General features: G+C 50.2%; 1 protein-coding gene across 6 annotated transcripts in view; it reads right to left on the reverse strand.

Annotated features, from left to right (window-relative positions):
• Window positions 1–489: 489 nt before the first annotated feature.
• The window catches only part of P2ry6 (pyrimidinergic receptor P2Y6), a 39,835-nt gene continuing 23,108 nt past the window's right edge, over window positions 490–17,216 (reverse strand). For 3 of the 6 annotated variants that reach the window (XM_031387563.1, XM_031387562.1, XM_031387560.1), the window contains 2 exons: window positions 2,800–2,869; window positions 492–2,030 (listed from right to left, as the gene is read on the reverse strand). In XM_031387563.1, coding sequence (XP_031243423.1) covers window positions 1,010–1,996 — 987 coding nt within the window. In that variant the 5' untranslated portion in view covers window positions 1,997–2,030; window positions 2,800–2,869 and the 3' untranslated portion in view covers window positions 492–1,009. Of the gene's footprint in view, window positions 2,031–2,651; window positions 2,870–17,216 lie in introns of all 6 variants that reach the window. The other 3 variants (XM_031387561.1, XM_031387559.1, XM_031387558.1) reach the window with 2 other exon arrangements.

The raw sequence follows: 17,216 nt of genomic DNA on the forward strand, positions 1-17,216 counted from the left end.
GTGATGACAGTATCACTTTTGATGGCTGTATGAACTTTTGTATGACTTTGGGACTTGAGGACAAAGATATTGTGACAGAAGTGTGTAGGGATTCAACATTAGGAGGAACTGTGAAGCCAGGATGGAGTATCCCTGTGGTGGGTTTGGTCATCTGTGTTTTCTGTTATGTGACATGTGTGTACTCCCCCTCTGTGTACTCCCCCTCTGCCTCAAGCTACCCTGGGGCTGACCCTCCCCAGGTGGTCAGCCATCTTTAAGATGCCTCCAGGGTATTTCTAACCCTTGTTCTTAGTTCCTTTCAGGTCCCAGCATATATCCTGACCCCTACCCCAGTTAAATCATTGCCTGCCTTTTACTCGGGGATGATGACTAAAGGATTCATTTTGGCTTGGCTGTGTGTGTGTGTATGCGCGCGCGTTTGCGCACATGTGCGTGTGTACTTGAGAGCGTATGCATGCAACGGCTTAAAAATTAACAAAAGCGAAACAACAACCACAAAAACACATTTATTTTTCTCTTACACAAAAGTCTTGGCAAATGGATGTGATCGTGAGCTCCCTTGGCTTCTTATACAGAGGGACCTTGCCCTTACATTCATGACGGTGCACCAACGGTCCCCTCCACTTTGTAAATACAAGAAAGGTCGTGGGAGAAGACCTTTGTTGGAATTTGCATTGCTACTCCAGGGCCTAGCACATCCTGAGCTATAGCCCAAGCCTTGATCATCCAAGATGGGGTCTCACCGTGGGGTTCACTGTGTAGACCAGGCTGTCCCGGAATTTATTATCCTGTCACAACATCCTAAGTTCTTATATAACAAGCATGAATTAACCAGTCCCCAAAACACAGGTGTCTTAGTTTTGTGGTTGATGTAGAAATTCTGGAGGCCCAGGCACGTTGAGCCAAGTTTTGCTTCTCTATATGGTTTGGGATTGAGAGAAAGCCTCAGGCACCACTGCCCCAGTGAAAAGCACATTGCAGCCAATGCCCCAGGACCTCCCCCGGGACCTCAGACTCTCTGCCTCTGCCACTTGGCTGTGAGCTTCTGCAGGAGATCATGGGGTTGCCGTCGGAACTTCTGTTGTGTGAAGTAGAAGAGAATGGGATCCAGAACACTGTTGGCACTGGCGAAGGGCCGAGTGCCTTTGTAGGCAGCCGCGAAGGTCTCCAGGACAGGGCAAGAGACACCTGGCGTGGAGCGCACAGCCAAGTAGGCTGTCTTGGTGATGTGGAAAGGCAGGAAGCTGATGGCAAAGACAGCTGCCACCACCACAGCCATACGGGCCGCCTTGCTGCGCCGCTCTTGGGCCACAGGACCTGCTGGGCCATCCTGGCGACACAGGCGGCGGGCCATGAGACAATAGCAGGCCAGTAAGGCTGTGAAGGGCAGCAAGAAGCCGATGACCGTGAGGGCCATACCGTAGGGCAGGTAGCGGGTAGACAGGGTGGGTGGGCTCAGGTCGTAGCAGACCGTGCGGTTGCGCTGGATGCCCGTCGCGGCAAAAACTGCTGTGGGCAAGCACTGGGCTGTCACAGCCAGCCACACGATTCCACACACCACCCAAGCAGTACGGCGACCTCCACGCTTGTGCCAGGAAGCCAGGGGATGGCAGATGCCCAGGTAGCGCTGGAAGCTAATGCAGGTGAGGAACAGGATGCTGCCGTGTAGGTTGGCATAGAAGAGGAAGCGTACAAAGCGGCAGGCGAGGTCTCCGAAGGGCCAGTGGTCCCCCCTGGCGTAGTTATAGATAAGTAGGGGTAGTGAACAGGCATACAGCAGGTCTGCCAGTGCCAGGTTCAGGGTATACACAGCGGAACGGGTCAGAGTCCGACGGGATGCGCAGATCTGGGCGATGACACAGATGTTCAATGGCAGGCCAACCACCAGCACCACTGAATATACCGGGGGTAGCAGCAGTCGCTTGAAATCCTCACGGTAGACGCAGGTAGTGGGCGGTAAGCCTGGAGCCTGGATGGTGCCATTGTCCTGCTCCATAACTGCTGGTCTGCTTTTTCTATGCTTAGAGAATCTGGGGAAGCAATACACACCCTTTCAGTAGCATGCTCACTGGCAACCCAGTTGCCCTGTGCCTTGATCTCACTGTCTGAACAATTATGTCCTTAAAATATGTCGTCTCATCAACCCATAAAATCCATACAGATCTCATGTCATGGAACTGTGTACTCCAGTAAAGCTCAAGCTTGAGAGAAATTCAAGTCTTTGTTTGCTTGCTTGCTTGCTTGTTTGTTAGAGACAAGGTTTCTCTGTGTAGCCTTGACTGTCCTGGAACTCACTCTGTAGACTAGACTGGCCTGGAAATCACAGAGCTCCCCTGACTCTGCCTACCAAGTGCTGAGATAAAAGGCCTCTGGCACTACCATGGCCCAAGTCAATTTCTTTCTGTACTATTTATTTCCTCTCAGCTTTTCCTCATGAAATTTCTGCTCATCCCTCGGAACACTAGTCAAATGTCTCTTCTGTGAGAGTGGATTGATGGGCTTCGATTCAAATCACAGATACTTACTGCCTGCATGATCTTGGGGGTAGGGATTCACATTCTGACTACCCTATCTGAGCAGTAAGATTAGAAGCACACACGGGGCTCCTCCCGAGCTTCCTGAGGGTAGGGACGCAGTAATGGTATGTTTACCTCTCTCATGCAAGATGGAAGCTGTTCTAGGAGGAAGTACCAGATTTGGTGTTCCTCGTTGCTTTCAAGGCAGGTTGGGTCCAGGACAGAGAGCTCTGCTGGCTCTTAGTTTACCCCTGTGGACAGTGCACACACACGCAGAGCTCACCAAGGGAAGCACCGATGTCCTCAGCCTGAAGTCCGCCTTGGAAAGTCATGTTCTTTCAGTCACAGTTTATCTGTAAAACAGGAGAGGTGACTCAGGTGCTCCCAGGAACTTCCTTTCGGGGGACCATACGGGACCGGAGTGGTGTGCAGGGTGGGTGGGGTGGGATGGGGGTTAGAGTGTGTGGATGGGGTGAGGTTGCATGGATGTGGGGTGGAGTTGTGTTGATGGAGTGGGGGTGGGCTTGTGTGGATGAGGGGTGGGGTTGTATCGATAGCGCGTGGGGACTGGAACAGCTCAAGTCACTCAGCAACTCCTCCTGTACTCAAGCCAGGAGGCTCACAACTGCCTGTAACTCCAACTTCAGAGGATCTGATACCTGTGGTGTCCACGGCAACTACACACATACGAACATGCACATGCACACATGATGCAGGATGGCTGAGCAGTTAAGAACACTGCCTGCTCTTTTAGAGGATCCAGGTTCAATTCCCAGCACCCGCATGACAACTCATAGCTGTCTGTAACTCCAGTTCCAGAGGATCAGATACCCTTACACAGACATACAAGTAGGCAAAACACAGAATTTAAAAGAATAAAAATAAATCTAAAAAGAAAGGAAGTAAGAAAAAGAGCCCGAGGTGCTTCCTGGTGGCCAGAGTGAAACTCCAGCTCTCAGGGGAACCAATCGGACCCAAGCTGGCCAAGTTTTACAGAGATGGGAACTTGATATGGTGAGGAGCCATAGGGTCAATGTCAGTGAGTTAGAAACAAAGTCAGACCCAGAGCGACCATCCACAGATACTGAATACAGAATCACATGCATTCATTGGGGTCATTTGTGTATTAATTCTCTTGCTTTTACCTGCCTGTTAGATACGCATAGGCCTAGCATGCAGGCAGAGGCAGCATTGTAAGCTTAGCTACGGTATGCTAGTCTGAGAGACGGACCAGAGTGAGCCACAGGATAGAAAGGACTCAGCAGAAAGAGTGCCTGCTGTTAAGTTTGGCAGCCTGAGTTCAACTCCTAGGACCCAAATGGTAAAAGGAAAGATCAACCCAGCACGCTGTCCTCTGACCTTCAAATCCCAGCGTCTCTCTGGACTATCCACCTGCAATAGGAACCTTTAAAGAGATTCCGCCAGAGGCAGAGGCAGGCAGATTTCTAAGTTCGAGGCCAGCCTGGTCTACAGAGTGAGTTCCAGGACAGCCACCCTGTCTCGGAAAAAAAAAAAACCCAACCCCTACCCCAACAAAAGAAGTCATTGTATTGGGCTGGCTAGATGGCTCAGCGGGTAAGAGCACTGACTGCTCTTCCGAACGTCCTGAGTGCAAATCCTAGAAACCACATGGTGGCTCACAACCACCCATAATGAGATCTGACGCTCTCTTCTGGTGCATCTGAAGACAGCTACAGTGTATTCCTCTGCTCTTAGGGAAACACCTAAGCCCTTCTTCTGGTGTTCAAGGCTCCTGTCCAGACCTCTGGCTTTGCCTGAAGGCCCCCAAGTCCTCTCCTCAGTCCCCTTATCCTACCCTTCTACACTCGTCACACTGTTCCCAACACTGTGAAAGCCAGTGTCGAAGCAACTGAGATCCAGTGCCCTCTCTGACCTGTCCAGCCTTGCTGATCTTTTCACGAACATGTTCTTAGTCCACTTCCATTAGCCAGAACCTAAGCATCTCCAAATTTAAAACAGCGCCAAGCTCATGAGCCCATCTTGTTGCTCCTTTGACCCCTCACTGAACAGATCCCACCCAGCTTGCCAAACCGTCCCACACCATACCGGTCCATTTCCTTAAGACACAGACACTCACATGCAGCATCCCATCACCGTCTTGGGCTGATAGTTCCAAGTGTGTTGGGGCATTCAGGACACTCAGACAGGGAGTTGCCCACACTCCTGTCCTCAGCCACACAGTAGCATCTCTGGAGTGGCTTTGGACAGCTTCCTCTGCTTCCTGGCCCTGCTGGCTCTGACTGAAATAACCCTTGGATGGGGGGGGCACCTCCCTGCCACCCCCCACACCTTGCCCTGGCGGAAACAGCCTGGAGGAGCACTGAGCTGAACAAAAGTCATCCTTCCCAGAACTCCCTCTCTAGCTGTGGGAGGAGGGGACAGGGGACAGAAAGACCTGGGCATGGGCTTTCCACCCAGCTCTCTTTCAGTGTTCTCATCTGTTGAATGTATAGGTGGGTTATCACAGTTCTTGGTCCTTCCCTTAGCTGTGACACCCTGAACCACCAGGATTCCATTCACTTCTTTGAGCCTGTACTTCTGTCCCCATCCTCCATCCATTTGGTAGGTCATCTACTGGCATGCCTGTCTTCATCTCCCTCCAGGTGACAATCCACTTGGGTATTTCTTACCTAGCTACTTCCCAGTCTTTACTTCTCATACGTCCTTTTCACCACAAGCCTTTATTAAACACCTAATGGGTGCTGTCAGCTCTCCCAATATTCCGCTATCTGCAGTCACTGTCCCTTCTACTCAAAGACCAAGGCTCGTAGGGTTGGGGATGGGGGTGTGGGCACATGCACAAGGCTTTGTAGCTGTTGGAACAGCTAGAGGGTGAGGGGTGTGTTGTTCTTCAGGGCAGAGGCAGCATTCAGTGGGGAAGACGATGGGCTTTGGTGTGGAGCCAATGAGGCAAGAGGTGGGGTCAGGGCAGTGCAGGGAATGAATGCCAAGCTGGTAAGTGGGGGCCGGGCTCATATCCTGCCTCGGCTCCCACTCCCATCTGTTTCTCTTAGCTACTGTCTAGAATGTCACAGTTGCCACCTGCATGTTGAAATGCCACAGACAGTGAGGACTCTTCCTTCTCTGTCACTTGTGGAGGAGCCTTGTATAATATAGATGCCGTCTGCTCACTGACGGAACTGGGACTAGGAGCCAAAAATTTGAACCAAAGTGAGATCAGGATTGAATTTCAGGCAGACATTTGGCCAGCTGTGTACAAATTGGGCACCTACAGTTTATTTACGTATGAGCCAAAAAATCCAAGCAGCCACAGAGACCTGGCTTTCTTCCAAGGAGCTAGTTTCTTGGTGTTCCCAGGACAGTCTCTGGTGGCACCAGGGTACATCCCAGGACTGATGTCACTTTGAAAGCTTAAGGGAAGATGGGGTGCTGGCCCTGGGGCACTTGGGTCGTCAGACCTCTAAATGATGGTGGCTCCTCCAGCAACTGGAGTATTCCCTGTAATGAAAGCCTGTAGCCATGAGATGGCGCCAGTGGACAGCTGAACTGGATGAGGACATGGTGCCCATGCTTCAGGGGCTGCCTGACAGTCTGGCACTGAGCAAGCCCAGGATATGTCCCTAGCCTCGTTCCTCCGGTTCTCCTCAGGATTCCTCCTATTTATCCATCAACACACTCCGGCCTCTGTGTGACCCGTACCCTCTCAATGCACTTTCAAGCAGCCATTTGAGTGTCAGGCCAAGTGTAGCACCCTGATACCAGGCATCCTCCACCCCTCTCTACTCTAGTTACTGGATATACCACCAGCAAAAATACCACAGCCCTCCACTCCACCAAGGGACAGCCTATACCGGCTTCCTTTCCTCAGTCCAGGTGACAGCTATGAGTTCAGTTCTGCAGCCTCATCAGCTGAATGTAGACATCAGGAAGAACTGTCTCACTGTTCTTGATGCTACTTAGGACGCAGGGTCTTTGTGTAACCCTTCATGTCTGGAGGGCTGAGGAAGCCTGTAGGACAGAGGCTGGAAACCTGAGTCACCACCTACCGGCAGTTGTCTGCAGCTACTGGACCTGGGAAGGAGCTTCCCAACCTTGGGCTGCCTGCCTGCCAGGAAACCAAGCTGGGAAATCCCCTGGCTGTACCCCTGGCCCCATGAATTCAGCAGCGAAGGTATAGGATCACATGGTCAAGATTTGGCTTCCTCCTTCTGAGTCAGCCTGAGACTCACCATCTGCCTGCTGTGTGGCTTAGAGGCCAGCTTTCCACCCTCTCTGAACCTGAGAAACTTACGGTAGCTGTAGCTGTGCTCCCTTCCTTACAGAGACATTAGCCCCCACCCCACCCCCATCCCAGGCATCACCCAGCCCTGACCCTGTGTATTATCCAGCCTGAGTGCCCTGGAGCCACCTACATCCAGCTTGATCCCAGTCCCTAGCACTCGGAGAACAGTGAGCAAGGGACAGAATCCCCACTTGGACAGTTTAGGTCTCACCAGGTTAGAACTGGCAAAGCCAGCACAAGGCTGCAGGGAGGACAGAGAGCTGCTTTCTATTCTCCATTTTTACTTCTCCTTTCCCCTTCTGATCAGCAGGGACCATGTGGAACTGAAAGCTTCAATGTGAGTATAAAGGAGAAGCTGCAGACTGGACCCTTCCTTTGCTTCCTTGGGTAGCAATTTCATAGCCGTCCTCTGCTATCACTGTCTCCATCCAGCACTTCCAATAAAGCCTGACCCTGGAGCTGTGTGGGAGGCACCCTACTGTGTGCCTGGATCCAAGACTCTTCCAACCCTTCCTCTCCCTGTGAACCTGGCTACTTGGGCCTCCCAGTAAGTGCCTGCTGCTCAGCCATGAGGACCTCAGTTAACTGCAGACCACTAGTGCCCCAGATCTGTCTATCCTCCAATAACCAGGCTCCAGGTAGTGGTTGGAAGAGAAGGCTGAGGCCTAGCCTGTGGCCTGTCATACAGTAGACCTGGAGGAGACCTCATTTCAGAGCCTTGCTCAATGCTTGAGAAGGAGAGGGGGTTTCTGTTGGGCTCGCAAAGCTGGGAGGAGTGAGGCTGGAGTTGCCTGGACTGTGTGCCAGGCATGGTCCTGTGTCCCAGAGATATAACCACGAGAGAGGAGACTGTCAAAATCCAAGGGGGCAGAGTAGAGAGGAGGAGCACACAGGCCCTGAGAACACTATGGAGCTTCTAGATCCAGCTAAGCCTGAGGCTGTAACCTCCCACTAGATCTAGTGATACCCGCTGACAAGTTCTTGTTTTGCTTCAGTCCATTACCTGGATTTCTATCCCTTGATATCAGCCATCCAAAGCCAGACATGATCGTGAAGGCCTGTAATCCTTACACTTGGGAGGTAGAACAGGAAAATTAGGAGTTCAAGGTCATCCTCAGCTACATAACAAGTTATAAAGAGGAGCTGGGGATGTTGCTCTATTAGAGTATTTGCTTAATGTTCATAAAACCCTGAGTCTGGCCCCTAGAACTGCATAGCCCAGGCACTGGGAGATGGAAGCAGGAAGATCCAAAATTTAAGGTCATGAAACTTTATCTAAAAAAAAAAAAAAAAAAAAAAAAAAAAAAAAAAAAAAAAAAAAAAAAAGACGGGGACTGGAGAGATTGCTCAGTGATTAAGAGCTTATGTGGTTCTTTCAAGGACCAGAGTTTGGTTCCTAGCTTCCATATCTCCATATCAGGGAGCTCACAACTGCCTATAACTCAAACTCCAGGAAATCTGATGCTTCTGACCTCCCACTACACTTACATGAGGACACATACACACACATGCACACACACATATTCTAGATAATGTTTCTTGTATAGTCTTGACTGTCCTGAAATTTACCTTGTAGACCAGGCTAGCCTCAAACTTACAGAAATCCACCTGCCCCTGCCTCCCAAGTGCTGGGATTAAAGGCGTGTGCCACCACTGCCTGGCTTAAATATATATTTTTAAGCCAGCCATCTTTCCTGCAGTTCCGATCTGGAGTAGGGTCTCCACCTCTTCTCACACAGAATTCCATCATCTCTGCATGGAAAACTAGAACAGGAGGGAAGGTGGGGACAGAGGACAGCCTGGTGGAGCACAATGGCAGCCAAAATGGTTCTCAGAGTGACCACTGTCATCTCAGTAGCTCCTGGCAGGACAGTGGAACCCATTTGGGCTCCATCTGCCGTGTGTCCTAGAAAGGTCCTTTATATCTTTGAGCCCCCATCGTCCCGGATACTCATTGCTAACTTCTTGGCTGTTAATGGAAGTCAGACTGGGTTAAAGGCTCTGTTACCAGAACCTTACATGGAATAAGCTGTACTGGCCCCACTGCAGATAAACAGTCGGGTTATTGCTTGGATGTGATGCCGCACTAAAAATCTCATAAATTAAAATCTTTGTCCCTGGCCAGGCAGTGGTGGAGCACGCCTTTAATCCCAGCACTTGGGAGGTAGAGGCAGGTGGATTTCTGAGTTCAAGGCCAGTCTGGTCTACAGAGTGAGTTCCAGGACAGCCTGGGCTACACAGGTAAACCTGTCTCGAAAAACAAACAAACAAACAAACAAAAACAAAACAAAAAATATCTTTGTCCATGGCTGGTAACACTGTGGATAGGGGAACATTGGGCCATTGACCTTCTCGATGAATCAGCTCTTACATAGTTCCCGTTGTATGGGATATTAAGAGATAGGGCCTGGTTGGAGGAATTGGATCAATAGGGTGGACTAAGGACTCGTTCTCCTCTTCCATCCCAGGCTGCCACAAGGAAAGCAGCTTTGTGCCACCATACCTTCCACTGTGATGTTCCTGCACTGCTGCAGGCCCAAAGCTCTGAGGCCAACAGATCACGAACCAAAACAAATACTTAAGATGATTGTCGCACAGATTCTGTACAGTGATGACTAGGCTTAGACACAGTGGTGACTTGTCCAAGGTGACAGTGAGTCAGTTGGGAGCTGAATGCAGATTTAAGTAAAGATAAAGTCTGTGCTGGGAAGAGAGGGGACATTTCCCTACCAGAAACCTGAAGAGGCTGTGTTTGCCAGTGCACACAATGGAGTCACCGTGGCAGGAATAGGTTAAAACAATAGAGGCGAGGAGGCCCTTGGGTCACAGACAGAGTAACTCTCTCCCTCTTCTAACTCAGTGAGACACTGGAGGCAAGATCTGCTTTGCTGGTTTCCAGTTCCCTAGAAACCCTAGGAAAGGTCAGATGAGTGAATCCAGCCCATGGAGATAGGCCAGAGGGCTCTATCCTTGATGCCATTGAGTTCAATTACTGTGTGTGTGTGTGTGTGTGTGTGTGTGTGTGTCTGTCTGTCTGTCTGTCTGTCTGTCTGTCTGTGTCTGTGTGTGTCTCTGTGTGGTGTCTGTATCTGTGTGTCTGTTTGTGTCTGTGTGTGTATGTGTGTGTGTGGTGTCTCTGTGTGTGTTGTGTCTGTGGGTGTGTGTCTGTATGGTGTGGTGGTGATGGTGGTGGTGATGGTGGTGGTGTGTGTATGGTGTGTATGGTGTCTATGTATGTCTGTGTTTGTGTCTCTGTATGTGTAGTGTCTGTCTCTGTGTCTGTGTATATGGTGTAGTGCTGATGGTGGTGGTGTGTGTACGGTGTGTGTGTGTGTGTGTGTGTGTGTGTGCCACTGCATGTATATAGAGGTCAGAGGATGACTTCAGTTTCCTCCGTCCACTGTGTGGGGCCTGGAGAGTGAGCTCAGGCTGCTTGGTGGCAATCACTTTACCCAACTGAGCCATCTTGATGGATGACATATTTGCTGGAGGATAGGGGAATGACCACAGGAATTGGACCTTTACGCCTGCCCAATTCCCCAGCCTCAACTTTTAAAAGGCTTGTTCACCTACATCATCTGGGTGTATATCGCCCATTTCAGAGACATGACACGGCTCTGTGCGCAGTTCTATGTGTAAGGCTGGGCTAGAGGGAGCCTCAGAGGAGCCTTCACCTCTCATGAGAGCAGACCCCTGTCATAGGACCTGCTCCATCCATCCCTAGCATGTCCTGAGGCCTGAGCCCACCTCACAGAGGCAGAACAGACCTGTGACCCCCAGAGGCAGGGGTCAGTGGTAGGATTCTGGGTTCTGGATCTGCTGAGGCAGACAGGTCTTTAGATCACCTGACTCAGAGCCTCTCTACTCCCCAAAGAGGAGACCTTGAAGCCTCTCCAGTGGCTTGTCTGGCCCCTGTTTGCATATTTCCCTTGCTGGAGAGCTTACCCCTCCCCAGGCTGCTATAGGACATGTCGAGAAATCTCACAGAAAGTGAGTTTGGCCTCACCAGGCTCTGAGTATGCTTCTAATTATTGTATTGACTCTGCCCTAGTGCAGCCTGCCTCTGGGACCCAAGGCATCCTGCAGATCATTCCAAGGTCACTCACAGACTGGTCTTCATTCCCACCGCCGGATTCCTGAGCTCACATCCAGATCCAGGGACACCTGGGCCACACACCATGTGACAGTAAAACTTAAAGACGAACCTTATGGCCAGGATGTACACTTGAAGTTCCAGCACCAGAGATGTCAGAACACTTCCTTCCATCAAACAACTCAGCCTCTTATATGAACCTTGTGAGAGTGGGGCCACCTGGGCAGGGGGAAGAGGGTTTGGTAGGTGTCTGAGGTTGGCCTGGGAGAGACAGTTGGAGGTTATCAGAGTGACTCCTGACTCAGTGTGAAGTAGGCAAGGCTGGAGGGTGACAGGCAGCTGTGGACAGTGATGTGTGTGAAGAAGAAAGGCCTCTCTTCCTTCAAGTGTGGCTCAGATGACCCTGTCCCCGGGAAGCCCTCCTTTCTGCCACTGTAGCTAAAACTATGACTTCCTACATATGTGTGGGACTTGTTACATTTTTCTCCTCAGCACGTTTAGGGTTTTTTAAAAATTTTTTTATTATTACTATATTAATTTATTTATATGTGTGCTTTCTAATGTTTATTCACATTTGTGCATGCACACATTTGAGAGTCATGGTGCAAGTGTTGGAGGTGAGGGAACAACTCAGAGGAGTCTGTTCTCCCCTCCCCCTCTGCCTCTCCCTCCCCACCTCTCCTTCCTCCCCCTTCCCCCTGCATCCTCCCCCCCTTCCTTCTGCCTTCTCCGCCTCCTCCCTCTGTCCCCTCCCCCTCCTTCCTCTGTCTCATCTCCCTCCCTTTCCCCTCCCCCTTCCTCTCTCCTCCTAGTATGTGTGTCCAGGAAACTGAACTCAGGTCAGGCTTAGGGTTAAATGCCATTACCTGTTGAGCCATCTCATCAGCAACTCCCTCCCTCCCTCCTCTCTCCTCTCTTTCTTTCTCTTTTCCTTTCTCTCTCTTCCTTCCTTCCTTTCTTTCTTTCTTTCTTTCTCTTCCTTTCTTCCTTTCTTTCTTTCTGACAGGGTTTCTTGTAGCCCAGGCTAACCTCACACTCACTATATAACTGAAGATGATTCTGAACTTGACATCCTCCTGCCCCCACCTCCCAGGTGCTGGGATTAGATTATAAGCATGTGCCACCACAGTATATGCAGTCTGAGGATGAGCCCAGGGATTCACGCATGCTAGACAAGCACTTTACCAACTGAGTTATACACCCAACCCATTTTGTTTGTGTTTTTAAGGCGTAGCCCAGGCTGACCTAAAACTTATGGCGATCCTCCTGCCTTAGCCTTTCAAGTGCTTGGATTCCATGTACATTACTGAGCCTGGCTGCATTCGCCTTCTTTGAACAACGGTTCTGCTTACTTCCTGGTGTGGTCACCAGGTTTTCGCCTTTCCTTTGCTACATCCCTAGTCCTAGGACAGTGAGTGGCACCCAGTAGGCGCCCAGTAAGTATTTATGGGAGGATTGAATTCCAGGAGTGGCTCAAGTACCATGTCCACTGACATTATTAGGAGCAGAAATCTGATGGAGGGGACACAGGGAACTTGTCTTGAACTTTGTGCAGCGGGCTTCCATTTAACTTACGGTACTTGGTGATCAAGAGTATTGGGGGATCAGGAGCTGCAGAGATAAAGTGTGTGTACAGGCTACTCCTGGAGCTCTTTCTGTTTGGCTTTATAAGCAGTTTGGGCTGTAAACAGTCCCAGGCAATAGGGAAGCGCCTGCCTGCCCACTTTAGTTCTCTGCCTTGTTTTCTGACATCACTGGGCCTCTGTCTTCTCTGACTCTGTCTTCTCTGATTTGTTCTTCCAGGCACCCAAACCGACTCTGTCTGCTTTACCAGCACTCGCAGTTTCTAACTTTATAAAATCACTCCTCCTGTGTGGGTCCTCAAACCCAGCCTCTGGCACAGTAGTGCCATGGCCTCTCTGTGCCCTCCCCGCTAACAGGACCCAGCCCTGTGTGTACACAGCTAGTCAGCTGGTATCCCTCAAGCATGGCACTATCAGACTGGTTCATCCTCACACCACGCTAAGCACGGCTGGACTCAGGTCCTGCTGTCTCCCTGCCTAGGCTGGGTCTCCAGCTTTTTGCTTGTCCTGGCATGACCATTTCTTCTAATGCTTCTAATGCTTCTATGCTCCTTTCTTCTAAGCCTATTTTATCTCTTTCCTCACGTCTACATCTTCAGTCCCAGCAGCCCTCAGATGGATCGGCTTCAACTTCCTGCCATCTAATGAACCGTCTGCTCTGTTCTTTCCTTGTCCCCTGCAGTCCTGCAAGGCCATGCCTCTTCCTACCCTTCCTCTCTTAGCTCCCCTATGCTTGTCCCTTACCCTCAGCCAACACTTCCCTCTCAGCAAAAACTTTCCCTTGACCTCACATGTCTCTCCAGCTGTGCCTCTTCCTCCCTCATAGTCAGACTTGTGGGCGAGCCCTCCACTTCCTGCCTGCACCCACTTCCCACACCCCTGTGGTCAAGCACAGGGCACAATGAGGAGGAACAGCAGGCCCCTGTCCCCTAGATGAGGTTGGCAAGACAAGACCGAGGAGCTCCTAAAGAAACTTCCCAGATGAGCTGAACATGCGTGGAGGTGGAGCGGCTTAGGGACTGCAGTGGCTGTGCCTTGACATCTGTCCCAGAACCACTTGAAGCTGATGTACGGCCAGGGGAGGAGAACTGATCCAGCAGCTTCCAAGAAAGGGCCTAGCCCTTGCCTGGGCAATACAGAGCCTAGCCCTTGCCTGGGCAGTATAGGAGGGAGAGGGGAACTTACAAAGAGGCAGCAGGGCCAAGCATGGTGGTTCCAGCCTTTAATCCCAGCACTCAAGAGGCAGAGGCAGGTAAATCCCTGTGATTTGGAGGCCATCCTGGTTCATAGAGTGAGTTCTAGGACAGCAAGGGCTGATATACAGAGACCCTGTCCCTAAAAACAGAAATGAAACCCTGTCTCTAAAAAACAACAACAAAGAAAGAAGGAAGGAAGAAATGAAGGAATGAAAGAAGGAAGGAAGGAAGGAAGGAAGGAAGAAATGAAGGAATGAAAGAAGGAAGGAAGGAAGAAATGAAGGAATGAAAGAAGGAAGGAAGGAAGAAATGAAGGAATGAAAGAAGGAAGGAAGGAAGAAATGAAGAAATGAAAGAAGGAAGGAAGGAAGGAAGGAAGGAAGGAAGGAAGAAAGAAAGAAAGAAAGAGAGAAAGAAAGAAAGGAGGGAGGGAGGGAAGAGAGGGAAGAAGGAGAAAGGAAGAAAGAGAGGCAGGATCTCTGGGAATAGGTGACTCTGAGGCATCCTCTGGAAGAGCCCTAAGTCACCTGTAGGGACTGTCTCTCCTCCGCATCTGTCCCATCACCACTCTTGATACTTTGGTCTAGTGACCCGTTCCTAGAGAAGCAAAGTACTGGCTGGGGTTTCTGGGAACTTGGAAGATTCTAGGACTTGGTGCCCCTTCAGGCCCCTATAGATCACCCCATCGATGACAGCAGAGGATGCCCTTAGAATTCATGACGTCTCACTGCATCTACGTTTGCAGGACAGGAAATTAAGTCCAAGGGAGGAGAGGCATTTGGTTCTGGGATAGCACAACCATCTGGTTGCTGGGGTGGGTGTCAGAGCAGCTGGCCCACGAATCCTAAAGACATTCATTCTGCTGGGTCCAAATGGCAGCAGCCTCTGGCCCCTGCCTTGCTCTGGTGTCCAGCCTGGTTCCCAAGAGGCACACATGCTGGGCTGTCTCTGCAACACCAGGCCATACAGGGCAAAACAGGAAGGAAGCCTGTGCCATCTGTTCCAGAGTGCTGTGGACGTGGTCTGGTTTCTTCCTGGGTGGTAGGGCTCAGAGTCACACCCAGTTCCCTTGGAGCGGGAAGTCTCATCAACACTGCTCAGCTATGCTGTGTCCTGGTCCTGCATCCCCCAGACCCCCAGGGTGGCAATGTGTGTTCTGGTTTTAGAGCCTACAAACTTGACTACGTCTCTGAGTATCTGGTCTCTGGTTGATCTGGACCCTAGGTGGGGTGGGGAAAGGGCTGAGAGAGTCTATGGAATAGCATGGGGAAGATAGTTACTATTTAGATTAGAGTGCAGCTCAGTGCTGCATGTCTTGTGTTCATGGAACCCTGGGTTTGATCTCTAGCACTGTGTGCATGGCGCATGGTGGCTCACAGCTGAGGAGGATCCAGAGTTCAAGATTATCCTCAGCTACAGAATAAGACTGAGGTCAGCCTGTTCCCCCCAAAAAATGTCCTATAACCCTATGAAGATGAGGTCACTGGAGCCTGCTCATTGCCTTTTTCTTGTTGGGAGGGTTGAGGCCCTGCTCCACACCAACCTGTAATCTCTGCTAGTCCTAATCCTCTGTGTTTCCATTTGTCAGCCCATCCTCTGTCCACAAGCCAGCAGACCTGGCTCAGCAAAAATCTGACATCCTCACTTGCCTTCCTGGCCCTCTCTAGCTTCCCAGAGTCAAGTTCCACGGAACCCAGGCCTGCTGACTTCTCTCTTCTTAGCACCCACCCAGCCACTCACACGCAAACAGGATCTCCCAACCCCCATCTGCTCTTAGTTCCTGGGACCAGCTGTGCTCTTCTTTGTTCCCAGTCTGCCCTCTTCTTCTGTTGATAGCTGGCAGACTCCTACTGAATAAAAACATTGGAGAAGACAAGCAGGTCCTGCCCACAGGAGCTCAGTGTGGACAGGGACACTTTCCATAATCCTAAGCAGACATCTATGTGAGTTCTTAATCAGGAAGGGATTCTGCAGGGAGGGAAACCTCACCAAGGGGCAAGGGAACAGCCAAGAGAATCAAGAGGCCAAGGGCATTCATTTCAGGCAGCGTAAATGGAGTGGGCAGAGGACAGATGAGGCTCTTGAAGGTGGTGAGGAGAGTGTGAGACGTCAGTGTCCCAGCAACAATGGCTGGAAAAGGCAGAGATTAGTGAGAAGACAAACAACAATAGACCTCCATGTGCCTGTTCAAGCCTCATAAAGACCCTGTGAGATTGGACTGTCATTATCTCCTCAGGATGAGAAAGCAAGACACAGAGGTTAGAGGTAGATAGACAGAGGAATGGCCACTGGCTGTGAACTCAAGAGCCTACATCACTACATCATGGCTGGGCTAGGGAAGTTCTGGGGTGGCAGAGAAAGCAGCCTTAGGCTTGCTTTCCATTAGTTTCAGATCTCCATGAGAGCTGCTTCCCTCAGGGAGTTTTCAGAATCAACTAGAAGGAATTCACGGGAAGCCCAACGTGCGGGATGTTCGCTGAAGCAGAGCTTCCTAACAGACTTGGGATGCCCATCAGCTCCCTGCATACCTTCTGTGGAGGGATATCTGCCTGTCCAGGGGTTCTTCTTATCCAGTGCTAATCTTACTCCACCTGACCCAGAGCTGACCAATCAGGGAATCCATCCAGACACCTCACCAGTGATTGCTTTTGGAGGTAACTAATTAGATTGTGCCTCAGGATTTTTTTTTTTAAATGTGACCAGCACAGAAGGTTTTCTTTTATCAGCTGAGCTGTGAGGACCGTGAGAACTTGGCACTTCTGGAAAGGACCCAAGGAGCTAAAGGGTTTGCAGCTCCATAGGAGGAAGAACAATATGAACCAACCAGTACCCCTAGAGCTCCAGGGACTAAACCACCAACCAAAGAGTACACATGGTGGGACTCATGGCTCCAGCTGCATATGTAGCAGAAGATGGCCTTGTCGGTCATCAATGGGAGGAGAGGCTCTTGGTCCTGTGAAGGCTCTATGCCCCTGTGTAGGGGAATTCCAGGGCCAGGAAGCAGGAGAGGGTAGGTTAGTGAGCAGGGGGAGGCGGCGGGGAGGGGATTTTTGGAGGGGAAACTAGGAAAGGAGATAACATTTAAAATGTAAATGAAAAAAATATCTAATAAAAAAAAAGAAAGAAGAAAGATCTTACGTGAGTGTGTAGGAACCCAGCAGAGGGCAAGAGAAAGAACAAAAGAAGAGAATATGGTGTAATTGCTGGGTCTAGCTGTGCTAGACCAAGACCTTCTTTTACATGAGCTGATACACTTTTCTTGACCAAGAAATAAATTGGATACATTTGCAATTAAATGAATTGGATATTTGCAATTAAAGCAACTTTCATCACTATGATACCAAATGCATGGCAATGACAGTAAAATGGATTAATTTGATTTCATCAAAACTAAAATCTCAGTGTAAAAAGGGACATAATCATCAGAGTAAAAGACTAAAAAATGAAAGTATTTAGAAATCTTGTCTGGTTATAAATTAATACAAATTCAAGGCTAGTTTGAGCTGCAGAATGAGTACCAGGCCGGTCAGGGGTATACAGAGACCCTGTTTCAAAACACAAAAA

This window comes from Mastomys coucha, unplaced genomic scaffold, assembly GCF_008632895.1.
Source record: "Mastomys coucha isolate ucsf_1 unplaced genomic scaffold, UCSF_Mcou_1 pScaffold21, whole genome shotgun sequence".
NCBI lineage: Eukaryota > Metazoa > Chordata > Mammalia > Rodentia > Muridae > Mastomys > Mastomys coucha.